The 18,026-nt window shown below is 36.6% G+C and overlaps 1 protein-coding gene across 1 annotated transcript in view; it reads left to right on the top strand.

Moving 5' to 3' along the window:
* The window catches only part of ZPLD1 (zona pellucida like domain containing 1), a 481,064-nt gene that overhangs the window by 437,888 nt on the left and 25,150 nt on the right, over nucleotides 1-18,026 (top strand). Inside the window, exons 15-16 of the mRNA XM_004272088.3 lie at nucleotides 1,658-1,904; nucleotides 17,614-17,834. Coding sequence (XP_004272136.2) covers nucleotides 1,769-1,904; nucleotides 17,614-17,834 — 357 coding nt within the window. The 5' untranslated portion in view covers nucleotides 1,658-1,768. The remainder of the gene's footprint in view (nucleotides 1-1,657; nucleotides 1,905-17,613; nucleotides 17,835-18,026) is intronic.

The raw sequence follows: 18,026 nt of genomic DNA, 5'->3' as shown, positions 1-18,026 counted from the left end.
GCATCATCCAGTGTTTATAAGGATTTGAATGAGAGACTATAGGTAAATGATCTGGCAACACACTGCCTTCTTTGTATACAGCATCCACTCAATAAGCATTATTTTTCTCCTGTGAGACAATATAAAAGCTAGAAAGCCTTTTTGAATAATAAAAATAACTCACTCTTGAAAATTCCTGACTCTGAATCCGTAGGGATGGGAGACTTCTTTAGATTGAGAGACAACAGTGTGAGTCTAGAGTCTCCAGTGCCTTCTAGGAGTTAATGGGACCCATCATGAGAAGGAAGCGGCGGGGCATTGCATTGCTGTGTGTGTGATGGGATGTACCGTTCAGACACAAGCTGCTGTCTTTCCTAAAAGTCTTCCAAAGACTCCAAAAGAGCAAGGCTGTCTTCGTCTATTTGGAGTGTCCTGAGGAGCTAGACATTGAAGTCATAGGCATGGCCAAGAGACCCCAGGGTCTGGGTCAGCCATTTGTGTGAGTCTTCTGTTTCTGGAGTGTCCTAGCGGATCAGAACTAACCAGACATGTGGCTGTTCCTAAAGTGACTAGGTTTGTGCCTCAGTGGTATGTTATAGTGCGTAAGGAAGGAAGCTCCTGTTTAATTAATAGTTTTTGTGTCTATTTTGGGGAGTAAACTCATGCTTTCCTTTCCCACATCCTCACCAAAGTGACTTTGTTCACCATAAACATGTTCTACTAAAATGACGATTCAAAAGCAAGATGTATTTCCTTCCTTTTGCTAAAGACTTGATTGATCATCTAAGGGCAGATCTTTAAGGACAGCTAAAACATCTTTTTTTTCCCCAAGCCCAAAGCTTTAAAAATGCAATAAATTATTTGAATAAGCCATTTGCAGTTTTATTTTCTTTTTGTTTTTTATACATAGACCAAAACCACCAACCCAAAAAATTTTTTTCCAGTGCACAAACTATGCTCTGAGAATAAGTTGGGCACTTCTGGAAGATATTTTAACTTTATCAGGACAATAAAAGGCCATAAAGGAAAAAAAATTAAATACCAGACTGACTGGAGTTTAAGTATTAAAGTCAATTTATATTTATTTGTTCAACACACATTGACAATTTCCATTACACTCTCCTAAGAATTCAAGGTTTTCATACTTCTGTATCAATTATCAACCACCAATGAGCAGCCATTGGAGAAAACAGGATGTCATTCTACACGTAGTATTTTTCTGTTCTCCCTTTCGCTTTATTCCTGTGTTTCCTAGGAAAATGATATACAAACCATTGATTTTGAGAAGTAGTAGTACCCTGGAATTCCTTTGTTGAGAGGAAATTTTTCTTGACATTATTTGGTCATTGAGAGAATTGAGAATTCTCTGAAAATCAACTCTTGAATGTTAAATCCCTCTGACTATGGATATTGGTACTTTAAAGGGTAGCGTTGCCTCCAAATCAGTCAGTCTGCCTAGCTAGGCTGTTCTAATCTGCTAAATACTTGGTTTGAGTTCTTCCTATTTATAATAAAAATCTTTCTTTTGCAAATGTTATGATTTATATCTTAGTTCTTCTACTACAAAAGCCTAGCTTTGTCACGCTTGCAAACTGGAGTCAAAGAATAAAAATAATTTTGAAATATTGTAGCCAAAATCTCTGCCTCATTGTTGATAATTATTTCTGATAATCCTTAGGTCTTTAATGAGCTTTGCCTGCATGGATGTAGACAGCCTGCCTATCCAACAGTGAGTTGAGATCAGCCTCAGTCTACCCAGCAAGTGAGAGTGAAGGCTGGTGATGTCCACATGAAAAGTAACTCTTTTCTAGGTTTTGCAATGGAACAGATATGGTTGCTCTTGCTTCTAACAATTAGAGTGCTTCCAGGGTCTGCTCAGTTCAATGGCTACAACTGTGACACCAACCTCCACAGTAGATTTCCTGGTAAGTCTGAACCCAATCTTTTCTCTAATTGTATCTGGAAAGAGCGATTATGTTTGAATAGTAAATCATTTAAATACATATGGAAAATGAGGGGGATATCTGTCTATATTAAGTGGATGTTAACAAATGGCAAATGACAAAAGACATTTTTCTGAAGTTGTAACTTATAACCACATTAACATACAAAGTGTTCATTGTAGTTTATATTATTATAATCACTGCTCACAGATATGAAAAATATTGGCTAATGGTTGATAAAATTGGGAGAGGCTAATGTCATTCAAAATTTGTCTAATTGAGGGATGTTTTTCTCATAAATTAATTCAGACTTTAAAAATTGCCCTTATATGCTGATAAATTTATTTAGGAAGAATACTCAAAAAATGACTGTGAAATATTATGCAATACTCAAAAAAATACTATTTCAATGAAATGTTGGTCACCACCAAAGTACGCACGCCAGCTTCAGAATGCATTTCATAGCAACCCATCAGTATTATGACAGACATGAGATTTTGACCATATTGATGGACGTGTCCCACAGGTTCCTAAAATCTGCACTTTTTAGAGGTAATTTAAGGTTTCACTTAAGTAGTCATCTTTTTATATCAGCTAAAGTTATAGAACCACAGTTCAATAGTTACAAAATAAGAACTAGATGATCTGAAACTACTTTTCTACTTATGTATTGCAAACTGAAATACCTTCTGCAATGTTTTACATGCTCCTGTGTTTGGAGCATGCCAGAGTAACAACACACCTGCATAGAGCAATCAGTAGGTAGTTAGGTAGTTGATGTGAAGTTTCTAATTTATTTGAGGAGAGGTAATCTGGCTTGCTCCCAAATAAAGACAAGAGTATGTAGGAATGGCTTCATGAGCCCAGACCTAGTATGAAAGTACTTGACAGGTTTAGTAAAATAAGGAGGTCAGGATGGGGAATGTCCAAAGACAAGTTTACGAAGATCAGTTAAGGCATGGTTCTTAATGATTTTGAATACCACAAATGATAGGATTTTTCTTTTTTTACTATGGAAAATTGCAAACATATGCAAAAGTAGAGATTAGTAAAAAAGCACTCATAGTAATCATACAGCTTCATCAGTTGTCAACATTTATAAATTTTGTTTATCTCTCCATCTCACTACCTCCATCTCTGAAATATTTAAAAATAAATTCATTATTCATGTTTCATTATATATATAAGTGAAAAGAACTTAAAAAAGTCATTACACTTGTATATCTAATAAACTTAACAATAATTACTCAATATCATCTTATACTCAGCCAATTTGCCTCTAAATCCACATGGTGCATTTGTTGACGTGTTTCTTAAGTCTGTCTTAATTTATAGAAGTCCCTTGCTTTTCTAAAATGCCATTTATCTCTTTAAATAATTTGGTGATTTGTTTCTTGGAATTCCAACACTCTGGATCTGGTTGACTGTAACTCTTATGTGTCATTTAACATGCTTCTCTTTTCCTGTATAACCTGTCAACTAATGAGAGCTAGAGGTTTGAATAAATTCAGGTTCAGTTGTTTTGGCAAGGATACTTTTTGTATTATTTGTGTAATAAAAGTGTTTTGTCTTCATTTTGTAAGCAATGAAGAGCCATTGCATCTTTTTAAACATACCTTTTTAAGAATTTGATGTGGTCACATTTTGTTTCAGAAAGCAGACGTTGGGGAAAGTATGAAGGACAGAATCAAGTTAGAAGAGACTAGAGGCAGAGAGAAATGTCACAAAGGCAGTGACAATGGAAGCAGTAGAAGGAGACAGTTATTAAGAGATGCAGTATTTTGTGGTGGACTCCCCAGAACTTGAGAACTGATTTGACTTGGGAAGTGAGAGAAAGAGAAGGCTAGAGGCTGTTTTGAACTTAGATAACTGGATGTCGATACTGTTAACTGAAGCCAAAAGTATAGGGCATTTGCATGTTTTAGAAAGGAAGTTTGGGTTCGAAAATAATGACTTTGAAGTGCTCTTAGAGAGTAGAGTGGCAGCGTCTACTCAGAAGTAGGAAATATGGACCTGGGTCAGAGGAGAGAGGTTGAAACCAAAAATAGCTGTGTGAGAGTTGAATCCCTGTGCAGTGAGTGAGCAATGAATGAGGGGTAGGAAAAGGAAAGTTGTGGAAATAGACTACTATTTAAATAACCTGGTGGTGAAAGAAAGGGAGGAGTAAACTGAGCCAGCAGTTTAAATGAGAAAGGAGATTTTTGGATTAGAGGACTAGAGACACCTGAGTCTACATGAGCAAAGGGAAAGTATTCAGAGACTAGGAATACTAACAAAGAAATAATTGATGTAATGAGGAAAGAAAATATGGAAGAGATCAAAGGTACAGGTGGAGGAGTTAACCTTGGAAAAGTGGCAGCTGTTTGTTTGATTTAGGAGAGAAGAGAAATAAAAGAGGCAGAGAAGTTGAGAGATGCTAATTATGTTCATCTTCGTGGTTGAAGTGGAAGGCAGAGGCCCTCAGAGAGTGAGGGGCAGAGGCCTGGCTGGGACCTGGGAAGGGTAGTCAAGTCTTACCCTGTTATGGATAAAAGAGAAGGCCAGAATGTGAGAAGATTGCTCGGCAGAGAGGAACTAGCTGATGATGTATTATACTTGTAAAGGTAAATAAAACCTGTAAATAAGCCAAGGAGTGACTAGGACAGCAAAAGGAAGTATTTTTCGTATGGTAAAATTTAAAAATTATGTTAAAACTTCCATTTACAATGGTGCCCACTGACCATCAGCGTCAAAATCACCTGAGATAGTCGTTCAGTGTGGACTTCACTGCTTTCCCCCAGATATGTAGTATCAGAATCTCTGAATATGGTGCTGGGAATTTGTATTTTAAATCCTGCAGATGACTCTCATATGCATTATGATTGAGAACAGCTGACCGTATTCTATTACTTTCTTGAATCCATTATTCCAGTTAAAAGCACAGTCATGTTTGGGGAAATATAACTAAAAACAAAATCTTCTCCCAACCCAAAAATTCTTTCCACAAAGATAGTAGAAATGAGAACACATTTATCATTGAATAAGCATTAAACCAGAATGTGATGCTCAACACAGGCAATTCATTAAAAGTTTGCGAAGACAGAAAGGAATCTCACTCTTTTACATAGTCAAGCAGAGGCAACCCATTGCATACATGTTTTCAAAATAAATAATAATTAGTTCTCAAGTAAGAGGACTTGACAGCACCATTTGTCATGTATAGTTCGTCCTGAATTTATCTGGTAATTGAGGTGACCATCTGTGTTAGTGTAGTAGCTTTCTCCAGAGGGAAGATAAAATTCTCATATCTTTATGAAAGGAGGTACTTTTGTGATTTGGAGCAAGGCTCCCACGGAAGTGAGGCTCCCACCGTCCCCAGACTGTGAGATAAGGATACTATTTTCCTTGATGTTTACATTTCTAAGAGATGGTTCCCAAGTCCTTGAGAAAGACGTCCCTGCATCATAAAGCTGACAAAAGTCCTATCTAATTTTCAAAAGGATTTATATACATTTCAAGGAGAAGAGAAAGTACTTACAAGTTTTCTGATATAAATGGTCTCTTCCTTTATTTTCAACAGGGAGAATTAAACCTCTTATTTTTAATTTGTATTTGTCCTTACGCATGTTAGCACTTTTAGTACTTTTGGGCTTAGACAAAAAATATCCAAACTTTCCAAATTTATACACACACATTGTTGCAATTTAAAATTTATATTAAAAAAACCCCTAAAATTCAGATAAATCAAAAGTTCCATGAGAGGCTTTAAGTTTATATGGGTAGTCTTTTCAAGTAAGCCCATTTTTGCAGGTTGTGTGCAAAAGACCAGAGTGAGCAAATAAAGCCTGAAGGTTAATTGCTCACTCCCCTCTTGACCTGTGGCTTCTCTTCCACATCAGGATCACCCTTGATGTCATTAGGAGCTCCACAAGCTTCTCAGATACTAAGCAATGGGCTAGAATGAGAATGAGTCTGGCAAAGGAGAGGAGCTATCTAAATGCAAAGTAATGTTAATAATGATGAGAGTAATCATCTCACCCTATCTGACCTTTGCTGTTTCATGACATTAGAACTATTTTCTTTAATTTCCATGCCATTTTTCCTTAAGCCAAGGGAACCACCATGGCCTAATTCATTTTAAATTTAAAGGGATACCATTTAATTTTAAAGGTAGTTAACTCTTGCCTATCTAAGCTAGTAGCAGGGAATAGACTCATGCCCAACTGACATTATAATTATGCTGTTCCAAGAATAAAATGCAATCCATAGTTGACTTTTAGAGTACCAAAGAATTATTTGGTCAAAGTGAAACATACAGATAAATGCATTTGGCCTCTGCAACTAATGGATACCTTCTGGAACCAGCCCCTCTTTTAGAAGACGGTATATGTAAGGGTCGGCCTAAACTTTCAAGCCTCTAAAGAAGTCTTTAATGATAAAGGCACAATCAAGGAGAGATTAGGTTAATGACACCAGAAACTTTGTGGCCTGACATTGTTTTATGGTGAACTAACCAGTCATGGGAAACTGAACGTAAGTCAATGTTTTATGACTTGTCATTTTGTATTCTATTTGAAATAGTGCTAAGAAGGAATAAATTCCATGTATAGAATGCTAGGCACATTATGTAATTCTCTTTTATTTCTTACAATAAACCTACAAAACTTTTTAATTTTTACTTTATGATATGGAGATTGAGGATTAGAATTTTTCTAATACTGCAAAGCTAGCAATTGTCAGAGATATAACACTAGAGCTCTTTCCATCAAACCATGATGCCTTAAAGTGAATCTTGAATACTAAGTTTAAAAAATGATTTATACCAAAAACCAAATAATCCAATTACAAGTGGGCAAATGAGTAGACATTTTTCCAAAGAAGACATACAGATGGACAGTAGGCACATGAAAATGTGCTCACTAATCCTCAAGGAAATACAAATTAAAACCACAATGAGATATCACCTTACACCTGTCAGAATAGCTATCATCAAAAAGACAACAGATAAATGCTGGTGAGAATGTGGGAAAAGGGAACCCTTGTGCACTGCTGGTAGAAATGTAAATTGGTGCAGCAATTATGGAAAACAGTTTAAAGATTTCTCAAAAAATAAAAATGAACTACCGTATGATCCAGCAATTCCATTTCTGGGTATATATCTAAACGAAACAAAATCATTATGTCAAAGAGACATCTGTACCCTATGTTCACTGCAGCATTATTTACAGTAGCTGAGACATGGAAACAACCAAAGTGTTTATCAACAGATGAATGGATAAAGTTGTGAGATACACATACACACACACACACACACACACACACAAACACACACACACAATGGAATACTATTCAACTATAAAAAAGAAGGAAATCCTGCCATTTGTGACAACGTGGATGGACTGCAAATGTTATTATGCTAAGTGAAATGTCATACAGAGAAAGACAAATACTATACGATCTCATTTATATGTGGAATCTAAAAAACAAAAGCAAAACTCGTAGAAAATGAGAAGAGATTTGTGCTTACCAGATGGCAGGGGTGGGGGCATGGGAGAATGGATCAAAGTGGTCAAAAGGTACAAACTTCACACTATAAGATAAATAAATACTGGGGATGTAATGTACAACATGATGATTATAGTTAACACTGATGTATGCTATGTTTAAAATAAAAGTTGCTAAGAGAGTAAATCCTCAAAGTTCTCATGACAAGGAAAAAAGCATTTTTTTCCTTTTTTTTGTATCTATATGAATGATGGATATTAATTAAACTTATTTGGTAATCATTTCACAATAAGTGTAAGTCAAGTCATTATGCTGTCACCTTAAACTTATATAATGCCGTATGTCAATTGTATCTCAATAAAACTAAAATTTTAAAATTATGTGTAAATGGAGAATCACAATGGAAACTGCTACATTAAAGAATTTGAAAAATCATATGGTAGGAAAATTTGTTTAGCTTTTTCAGGACCAGCTTGACTAAGGAAATTTTTTCTCTGATAATATTTATTAATATTTCAATGAGTACCAGTGTTCCCCAGGAAATAAAATAGAGAATCACCTATTTCAGTGATAGACTTCATGGGCAGGTCAAGTAAAATGAGCTGCCTGATTTTGTGTTAGGCTTTGCTTAACCATTGCACTGTTCTGTGCCCAAAGACAAAGTAAGAGTGGATTATGGAATAATTATCCCAGGGAATACGTTCTGTCTCTCTGTGTAGGTAAGAAAGGCCAATTCTGCTGCCTTCCTACATAGTAGTAGTGTTTTGGTCTCCAAGCTGTGAAGAGGATACCTGCTTTCGCTTTGCAGCTGTGACTGCAATTACTACACCAGATGAGGCAGAAGAACTGATCGAGACAGCGATTGCAGATCACATCCTGATTAACCTTCAGTGATAAAGTGCAGTGGAGAGAAGAGGAATTAGTCAGCAAGTTCAGTGACTGAACAATTCAGAGTTCTGAATTGTTCTTCTTTATTTTAATAACAAAGTTCTTTATTGCATGGATTTTTCATTTCCTCTACTTGTATAAGTAAAACCTATATGCTTTTTTCTGCTTGAAAAAGATGACCAAACCCTTCTAGTTCTAGCAAGCGTGAATAGAAGCCTGCAAAGTTTATCGAGGACTGCGTATGCATTTCTTTCAGCCCTGCAGACAACAGCTTGCATTTGCTAATGAGAAACAGAAGGGGAAAACTGAGGTGGTGAGGAACCTGTTCAATACAGAGGGGAAACCTGAATTCCTAATCCACTTTAAATTCTTAATCAGCTGCTGGTATTTTGGGTAGATGAAATATCAATACCCCTTTTAAACTTCTTGCTCAATATTGTATAAAAACTTGAGGAGAATTAACTTTAAAAATTGTGTTAAAACAACAAATATAACATCTGTTTTCTAAGCAATTTTAAGTCTATGTACTGCCAAATATTGCTACTCTCATTTTATAGAGATAGAAGTAAAAATGATATATAAATTACTTTTATAATCTGCTAAGATTATATAGTCTTGGAATATCTCTTGGAGTCCAGGAAATAAATTAGAGTTGACCTTCCATATCCATGGGTTCCACATCTGTGGATTCAACCAACCTCAATGAAAATATTCAGAAAAAAAATTCCAGAAAGTTCCAAAAAGCACAACTTGTATTTGCTGCATGCCAGCAAACATTTATATAGCATTTACATTGTATTTACAGCTATTTACATAACATTTACATCATATTAGGTATTATAAGTAATCTAAAGATGATTTAAAAATATATAGGAAGATGTGCATAGGTTATATGCAAATACTGCATATGCCATTTTATGTAAGGGATTTCAGCATCCATGGATTTCTTTTAAATTTTGGTATCCAAGGGTGGTCCTGGAATCAATCCCCCGTGGATACTGAGGGATGAGTGTCCTTTATTTCCAGGTGAGATTTCTGTGGTACTACAAAGCAGCGCAGTCTTCAGCATACAGGAAAGACTCCTCCTATTATACTGAATAGGTTTTGGTTCATACAATCAGTTTTAAACCAATGCTACCTTTAAGTATGTATAAACCAGCCCATGGATCCAGGTGCAATCATATTCATGGGAATACCTGCATCTGAACTGCACAGAGCCGTCAGTTGCTCACAATAGACTCACGCAGCCTCACACTTCTCTTTCAATTGTTTCGAGGAGTGCCCAGGGCCTAGCTGCCATTTGAGGTAACTGTCCTGCTCCTCTGGTTATTAAACTGCTATGGTTTGTAGCATGGGGTAGAGGTGGGGAAGGAGAAGACTGACCCTCTTCCCAATTTTATTTCACACATTGCCACCTGAGCACTAAAGTAGACTCATTTGGGTTCAGTCTCACAAAGCCTTTCATAACCCTCTTTCGTTGTAATTCAAACCAGTTAGTTCCTCAAAAAGGAAGGGACTCAGACACACACCCATGCCCTTTACAATTTGTTTCTCTCTCTTTCCTGTCCCTTTTTCATCCAGACCTCTCCCTCTTGTAAGCCTATAAATCATACAGTTTGGTGGGAGTGCTTAATCCCACCTGATAGAACCCACCTAAGGATTACTTCCTGCCCAATCAAAATGTATAGTTATGACTAAGTAACTCAGTTGGTTAAGAGACTTGTGTAGGGGAGGAAAGATAATTTTCCCTCTACCCTTCTAGGTTCTTAGCTGAAGCCCCCTATAATAAAAGACAGATTAATAGAAAAAAACAAATAGAAGTTTAATAACATGTAAACCTCCTATATTCATGGGTGATACCCAGGAAAATGGAGTAACTCCCTGAAATGGCCCAAGCCACTACCTTAAATACCATCTCAAGCTAAAGACAAAAGAGATGGTGGTGGTGGGGAAGCCAGTTATAGGAGGTCATCAGGTAAATCACAGTAAACAGGAGTATGGTGGTTATGCAGATTTAGGTCTGTAGCCTCCTTTGTAAGAGTTTCTGGAGGTTTAGTTCCCCTCTTCCTTCCTGGTACAGAGAAGGAGATGCACTTACAAATGGAGATTTCCCTTATAAATGTAAATGTCTCTTTCAGAAGAGTAACTTCCATTTGTTTTCAGGGATTCTCCTATGTCTGCCATTTCTGTTTTCTTTTTTTAAAAAAATATTTATTTTTTTTTTTTGTTGCACTGGGTCTTAGTTGTGGCACATGGGCTGCTTAATTGTGACATGCAAACTCTTAGTTGCAGAATGCATGTGGGATCTATTTCCCTGACTAGGGATTGAACCTGGGCTCCCTGCATTGGGAGTGCAGAGTCTTAACCTCTGCGCCACCAGGGAAATCTCTGCTGTTTCTTAAAAATAATCAATTTAAGGTAATCCTTATGCCAAAGAGGCATATTTTGGGGTGGCATATTCTGCTCCCCTTCACTTGCAACATTGGCATCACCTGGGAGCTTGTGAGAAATGTAAAGATCACGCCCCATCCCAGATCTACTGAATCAGAATCTGCATTTTAATAAGATTCTGTATAATGCATATTCATATGAAGTGCTGATTGGAGTGTGGTACTCATGATGTCTTGCCAGCTTTATGTTGTTACATACCAGAGTGTTTATGCCAACCCCAACTGGCTGTCACGCACTTGCTTGCTATTAATGACAGTAGGGATTAGCAAATCCCTTGCTGTTAAGGGGAAATGATTTTAAAAATTTATTATTAATAATAAAGCAAATAATTAATTGCCAGACTAATGCACTTAAAAAAGCTAAATACCTAAACAAATAGCAAAAATCTATTAATTTCATATTATTTAGTGTGTTGAATTAGAAAATATCTGACATAGAGAATTTTGATGTTCCTCTAAAAGTCTGAAAACAGGAATCATCTCAGGCAGTTGGCAGAGTACAGATAGGAAATATGAGTTCTGGATGAACAGTCAACATGAACCTATATCATTGAGCACATATTTTCTTTGTGAATCTTGAAAGTTGATATTAAAAAGTTAGGGGCTTCCTAACTTTTTAGGAAGTGGTTGGCGCGGTGGTTGGGAGTGCGCCTGCCGATGCAGGGGACGCGGGTTCGTGCCCCGGTCCGGGAGGATCCCATGTGCCCGCGGAGCGGCTGGGCCCGTGAGCCGTGGCCGCTGGGCCTGTGCGTCCGGAGCCTGTGCTCTGCAATGGGAGAGGCCACGGCAGTGAGAGGCCCGCGTACCGAAAAAAAAAAAAAAAGTTAGAAATCATACATGCTGTTTGTGAAAGAGTTTAATTAAACATTTTAATAAACACTTGCTGAATGTTTGTTAGGCACGCTGGGAAAACCCAGAGCTTTCAATGAGTTCATAATCTAGTGGGAAAGCAAATATCCACTCCCAGGTATAATGTAGGTGATATTGTAGACTCATAGTTAACGTGATGTGGGGTAGAGCGGAAGAGAATGACTATATATCATTGGAAAAATGAAGTCTTACAAAAGGAAGCCTTAGAAATTGTTTTTCTTTTCTCAGCCCATTTCTATTACCTGAGTGCTCTCAATGGGTATTTCATCTATTATTATTGTTTATAATTGATGTACTGAGTATTGGTGATTATCAAATTTATACTTCTTACTCTTTTCTATCCTCTAAATATTAGACTCTTATTTCCAACTACCTGCTGTATATTTCTGCTTGAATGTCCCATATGTACCTCAGCCTCTCAAAAACTGAGCTCATCGTCTTTTTCCTTCCTGTATTCCTTATCTCAGGGAATAATCCACCCAGTCACTAATGCTAGAAACTTGACCATAAGTTTGACATCCCCTTCTCTTCATGCCGTCATCTAATCAAGTTCTTATAAAATTTAGTCAGTTGGAACTGTTTCATTTCTTCCCAACAATCCCTTCCAAACAGCTGTGCCCTACCAAGACATGGTTGTATATAATGTGGTATTCAAACCTCTATCATATCATTATCAACTGCATTGCAATTGTCTGTTTTTTTCTCTGTGTCCTTTACCCAACCATGAGTTCCTTGAAGTGAAGGAGTCCTGTTAATGTCTTTATCCTCAGAGTTTAGCACAGAGACTAACGTACTGTATATAAACAAATGCTTTTTTTGGATACTTTGTTAACATGAAGTGGCATGTAGTTTAGATCTTGAAAATAAATAGGACCAAATAGCCTCTAGCTTGTGTAAAACTGATGACACTGATTTTGTGTGTTCAACTCCTGTGCACCCCACCCTTTTTTTACAATCTACACTGACACCCAGAATTGCTTTTCATACAGATTTTTACATTTTCAGGTCAATAGTGAAGGAACATTTTGAGCCACTGCACTGCAGTGCTGAGTTCAGTTCAATTCTGGAGTGTTTGTGTTGCAGAATATATGTGTGCAGATTATTTGAATACTTGCATTGATCTGTGCCCTTATTAATCCAGGTAATAATTAGAACATGTTAAATATTCTGACACTACTGAAAGAAAATGTAGGTCTCAAACTTAATAGTATTGAGATGAGATAAAATCATTCCATGTATCCAAAACTAGGAATCATTAGCCTCATCTGGATGCAATTGGATGTAAGCCAGTTGAGTATGGAATTGTTGAGAAAAAGAAAATAGATATATTTGTTAAATATGTGAATCATATGCTGAGAATATATTGTCATTAATTATGTCTAAAGAGAAAAGTATATTAGGTGTTCTAGGAATGGAACTTTCTTGGAGATAAATAGGTAGAGTGATGTTTTTATTCACATATACAGAATTGGATCCATTTCCTTTTTACTCCATTTATATGGTAACCATATTCTATGAACCCCATATCAGGCTATGTTTTTGTACATGGTGAGATAGATGGTGACAGGATATTTAGTGTGACAGGATATTTAAATTTGCATAATTTTAGAAAATCTGAGACAAACTCATTGCCTGATTGGTAGGTAAGAGGAGTGCAGAACATCTCTTTACTTTTATCTGAATTCAGTTGAATACTGCATTTTTAAATTTTCTATGAATAACTTAGCTTGGTTAAATATCAGGGGAAAAATCACCCTTTTGGCAGCATAACTGCACATAAACTCTGTATGCAGGCCTACCATTTTAGACATACTTAGTATCTTTAGACAGAAAACACTAGAAACCAAACATCTAAAGATGTTTATTCCTTGATTATTTTTTGTCATTAGCTTGTATTCATTGGATTGTTTAATACTGCAGTGTTGTTCAAAGGGATATTACAATTCAGGCCAGGGATTGGACAATAAAAAGCCTAAAAAAAATTAGTTGTTGAGAGCAACTGTTATTCAGTAACTGAAAAAAATTTCTCTACTTTTGGCAGAAATTGCTCTTTGGCAACTTGAAGTAGCATTTTTGTTTCCCTCAAAGCCTCACAAATGGAAAAGTTGTGCTGAATAGATGTCTTTAGTATCTACAACCAGGGAAAAATGTGTTCCTTGGAAGGGACAGTGAAAAGTCTTTAGAAAGCTAGGTTAGGATGGATTTGAACAGATCCTTTCTTACACTGTAAAGTCTTTAGTTTGTTATCATTTCTCCAAGTGGGATCAGCTTGTAGCAAATTCAGTTCCACTGCAGGGGTTACAAGTCTCCAGTTATAAAGCAGAAAACGGAAGAGAGCACTATGTCTGGACAAAGCAATCACTGCCATTGTTAAGCTAGCATAGGCATCAATTAATTCTCAAACAAAGGTGAGGAAGCTAAAATCTTCAGTTGGTTTAAGTTAAGGGAGTGATACCTCTTTTGTAACATATTTAATGATATGTATTAACTTCCATACATTTAGGGTATGCCAAGTAATGCAATGATACTCATTCTCTATTTCCCCAAGCATAAAGAGTTCTTAGTGCATGGTCTAGTAGTTGAGAATTTGATTTCACATTTAAGTAGACATTTTGCTACCTGACGGAGACCATTTTGTATGTGAAGGTTTCCTGTGATCTTGCCTATGTGCTTGCTACTTGGCCTCATTGCCTACCATTTCCTCCTTGCTTTTTAAATTCAAATGAACTGTCCAGCTCCTAACCAGCCTGAGCATATTTATTTCACACTTCTGTCATCATTCATGCTGTCCCCTTTGTGCTGTAAGTTTCCCACTCCTTTTTGTAGCTAACTCCTACCGATACTTCAAAACTCAGTTCAATGCCATCTTCTCCAGGAAGCTGTTCCTAATCAACTGGTCTGGGTAAGGTTCTCTTTCAATGCCACCCCATGGTTCTCTGTCCAATCTTTCTTAAATGTGGGCCACATCTACCTCCTCTTATGGACTGTGATCTACCTAAGAAAAAGGACCACTACTTTGTACATCCTTAGTGCAGTCTATTGCCCCATACTTTATGTGATTAATTAATTAATTACTCACTGGAGTACATCAATGAATATCATAGCTTCCTGCTTTCTGGGACTTTCAATTTGTTGAGAAGACAATTATACAAATACATATATGATTCCAAGTCAATACGACAACATAAGACAGAGTAGCATAATTTAGATTTGGGATCAGGAAAGTCTTTGGGAAAAAGACAATGAAATTCGAGACCTGAGGGATGAGTAGGAGTTCCTCAGACAAAGATTGGGAGTAGGAGAAGCATCCTACAGAGGGGAAAAAACTGATTGAAGGTCATGTGTAACCTATATTAGGCTTTTTAAAATACAGTATTTTATTGAGGAATAACATATAAAATAAGATGCAGCAATTTTAAGGGTGTGGCTTGAAATTTTAACATATGTATACACTCATGTTATCACCACCCAGATTGATAGAGAACAATTTTATCACCCTCCAAATTTTCCTTGTTTCCCCTATTCTAGACAGTTTTCCTTCAGAGGTAACCACTATTCTGGCCTCTATGATTCAGTGTGATACATTTAAAGAACTGAACAGAGTTCAGTGAAACAGATGTAGGGAGTAAGGGGGATAGTAGAGAGGAGATGAGAATGCAGAGGTAGGCAGGTGGTGGATCACAGAGAGTCTTGAGGACCTGGTTCAAGATTTGGACTTTTGGCCTGAGTGAAATGAATAGCTGTTGAAGATCTTCGCAAAGAGGTAACATGATCGGATTCACGTTTTAACAGGTGTACTAATCAGAGGGCATTAAGAGTTGAAATAAAGGAACCAGTTAGGAGGTGAATGTAATATTCTAGGGAAAATATAATTATGGCATAGACCAAGGAATAGCATAAAGATGGAGAAAAATCACCAGATTTAAGATGTAATTTGAAGTTTGAATGTTTGAAACATTCAAACATTTGTTAAAATTAACTCATTATTTTAATAAGAGCATCATTTAAAAATTATAGTTGCATTTGAACAGCTAATGTTGTTGAAAGCTAATAGAGATATTCTCCCAATTTTAAGTGGTATTTATTATTTTCTGTGTTGGCAAAGTACGCTTCATCTGTGGGTTATCATTTTATTTTCCACCTACAAGGGGAATATTGCTTGGGGTTTTCCGTACCAAGCAGCCTAATATTTGCCTTTTGGCCATGAAAAAGATTTTCCATCTTTCTATCTTTTGCTATGAAAAAAATTTTTCTTTTTTGTATTGAGTTTAAAATCATAATCAAATATAGAAATTTCCATTTTGATTGATTCGTATCCTCAAAATATGACTCACTTTACCAACAAAAAGCCAGTATGCAGAATAAACACTCCAAAGAAATATGCTGTTGAACACTTTTACCCATAGATTAGAACTGATATATTTAAGCAAATTAACTTTATGCCAAAAAGTCATGAATGACATTTACATATTACTTAGATCATTTACCAAAAAAATATTTTATTATGCTTGTTTTTCCTTTTTTGAACAATCAAGGTGATTTCTCCAAACAGCCTAATCCATTTTTATTTGTTTGTTTTCACACTTTGAAAACCAGATGTATGTTTCAGATTCTTTATCTCAGTGGTAAAAAATAAGAGTGGTAAAAAGTAGTAAGCTTACTGTATTAATTTCCTAAGTCTGCTGTAACAATGTGGCATAAACAGAGTGACTTCAAACAACAGAAATTTATTTTCTCGCAATTCCGGAGGCTGGAAGTTAAAAATCAAGGTATCAGTAGGACTAAACTCCATCTGAGACTCTGGACAGAATCCTTCTTGGCCTCTTCCCAGCTTCTGGTGGTTTGCTGGCAGTCTTTGCTGTTCCTTGGCTTGTAGGTGTGTCACTCCAATTCTCTGTCTTCACATGGCATTCTTCCTGTGTCTCTGTCTCTTCACATGATACTTCTTTCAGAAGAACACCAGTAATATTGGATTAGAGACCCACCCTACTCCAGTATGACCTCATCCAAACTAATTACCACATTCTGAGGTACTGGGGGTTAAGATTCAATGTATTTTTTTTTTTTTTCTGGAGGGAGAGAAACAATTCAATCTGTAACAGTTACCAAAACCAATAAAACTGAAAGCTTCTGACACTGGGGAATTGCCTAGCAACAGCCAAATTCTCCATTTTCTACATATATTTTCCTCATTACATGCAGAAACTAACTAAATAGAGACATGAAAATCTTGTGTGTGTGTGTGTGTGTGTGTGTGTGTGTGTGTGCCTGCTCACCTCTATAGACCTGGAATGGATCCCATCACTGATAACTCATGGAATCATGGAAAACTGCAAATTGTGTATTTACATTTTCATGCCTAGTTAATTGCTTTTATTCAGGTATAGTCATTGGCAAATTTTTCTTAGGGTAGACTGCGTGTCTGACTGTAATATCCACAGATAAGTTTTCATTCTCTTCCTCTCTAGCATAATTTAATAAAATAAAATGGAATCTGGATAGATGGCTTTTGTTTATACATCCTGGATAAGATGGGTTACAAAACACCAAAGTGCTCAACAATTTGGCTTAGGATGGATTTTAACTGCTTCTTCCTTACACTTGAGAAAATGCATCATTTGTAGTGAGGCTCACTACTCTAGACAGGTGATCTAAATAATTCAGTTACTCTCTTCTGAATTTCCTCCGTGGCCTGATTTTTTCCACTCAATTCTCCAATCATTTTACACTACCCAATAAACATTTAATGCACATCCACTGTGTACCGGGCACAAGGAAACAGAGATACACTATAATCTCTACACTCAAAGATCTCTCCTGAAATAACTAAATCAAAGACTATTTTTCCTAATACTTTCACGTTGGATTATGATGTATTCAAGTATAGGAATGAGTTAAACAGACCAAGGGGATGAAAATACCTCAGGGGATGGTAGTTATTCTTGGACCCCATGCTGTGCTTTCGTGATTTGTTTGTTTTTTTATATTTTTTATTTCAGCTGAAAGAGACATCAATGTCTACTGTGGGGTCCAGGCCATTACAATGAAGATTAATTTTTGCACAGTACTTTTCTCCGGTTATTCTGAAACAGACCTGGCACTGAACGGAAGGCATGGGGATTCCCACTGCAGGGGGTTCATCAATAACAACACCTTTCCTGCAGTGGTCATTTTCATCATCAATCTCAGCACCTTGGAGGGCTGTGGAAACAATTTAATGGTAAGATTAGTGTGAAATTGTGTGCTAGGTTTGGGGATCATAACTAAAAAATCTCCCAATTTCATGAAATAATCAGAAGCCCAATCTGTCTTTCGAGAAAAAATTCCAATAAAACTGAACAAATAGCTTTCCTTTGCCTGTTTGAGGCTTCTGCTCCCAATCATGCAATTTTATTTTCCAATAGTGGTTCTG

This window comes from Orcinus orca, chromosome 5 (assembly GCF_937001465.1).
Source record: "Orcinus orca chromosome 5, mOrcOrc1.1, whole genome shotgun sequence".
Lineage (NCBI taxonomy): Eukaryota > Metazoa > Chordata > Mammalia > Artiodactyla > Delphinidae > Orcinus > Orcinus orca.
Note: the sequence above shows the minus strand (reverse complement) of the source record. Positions and strands in the feature narration are given on the sequence as shown.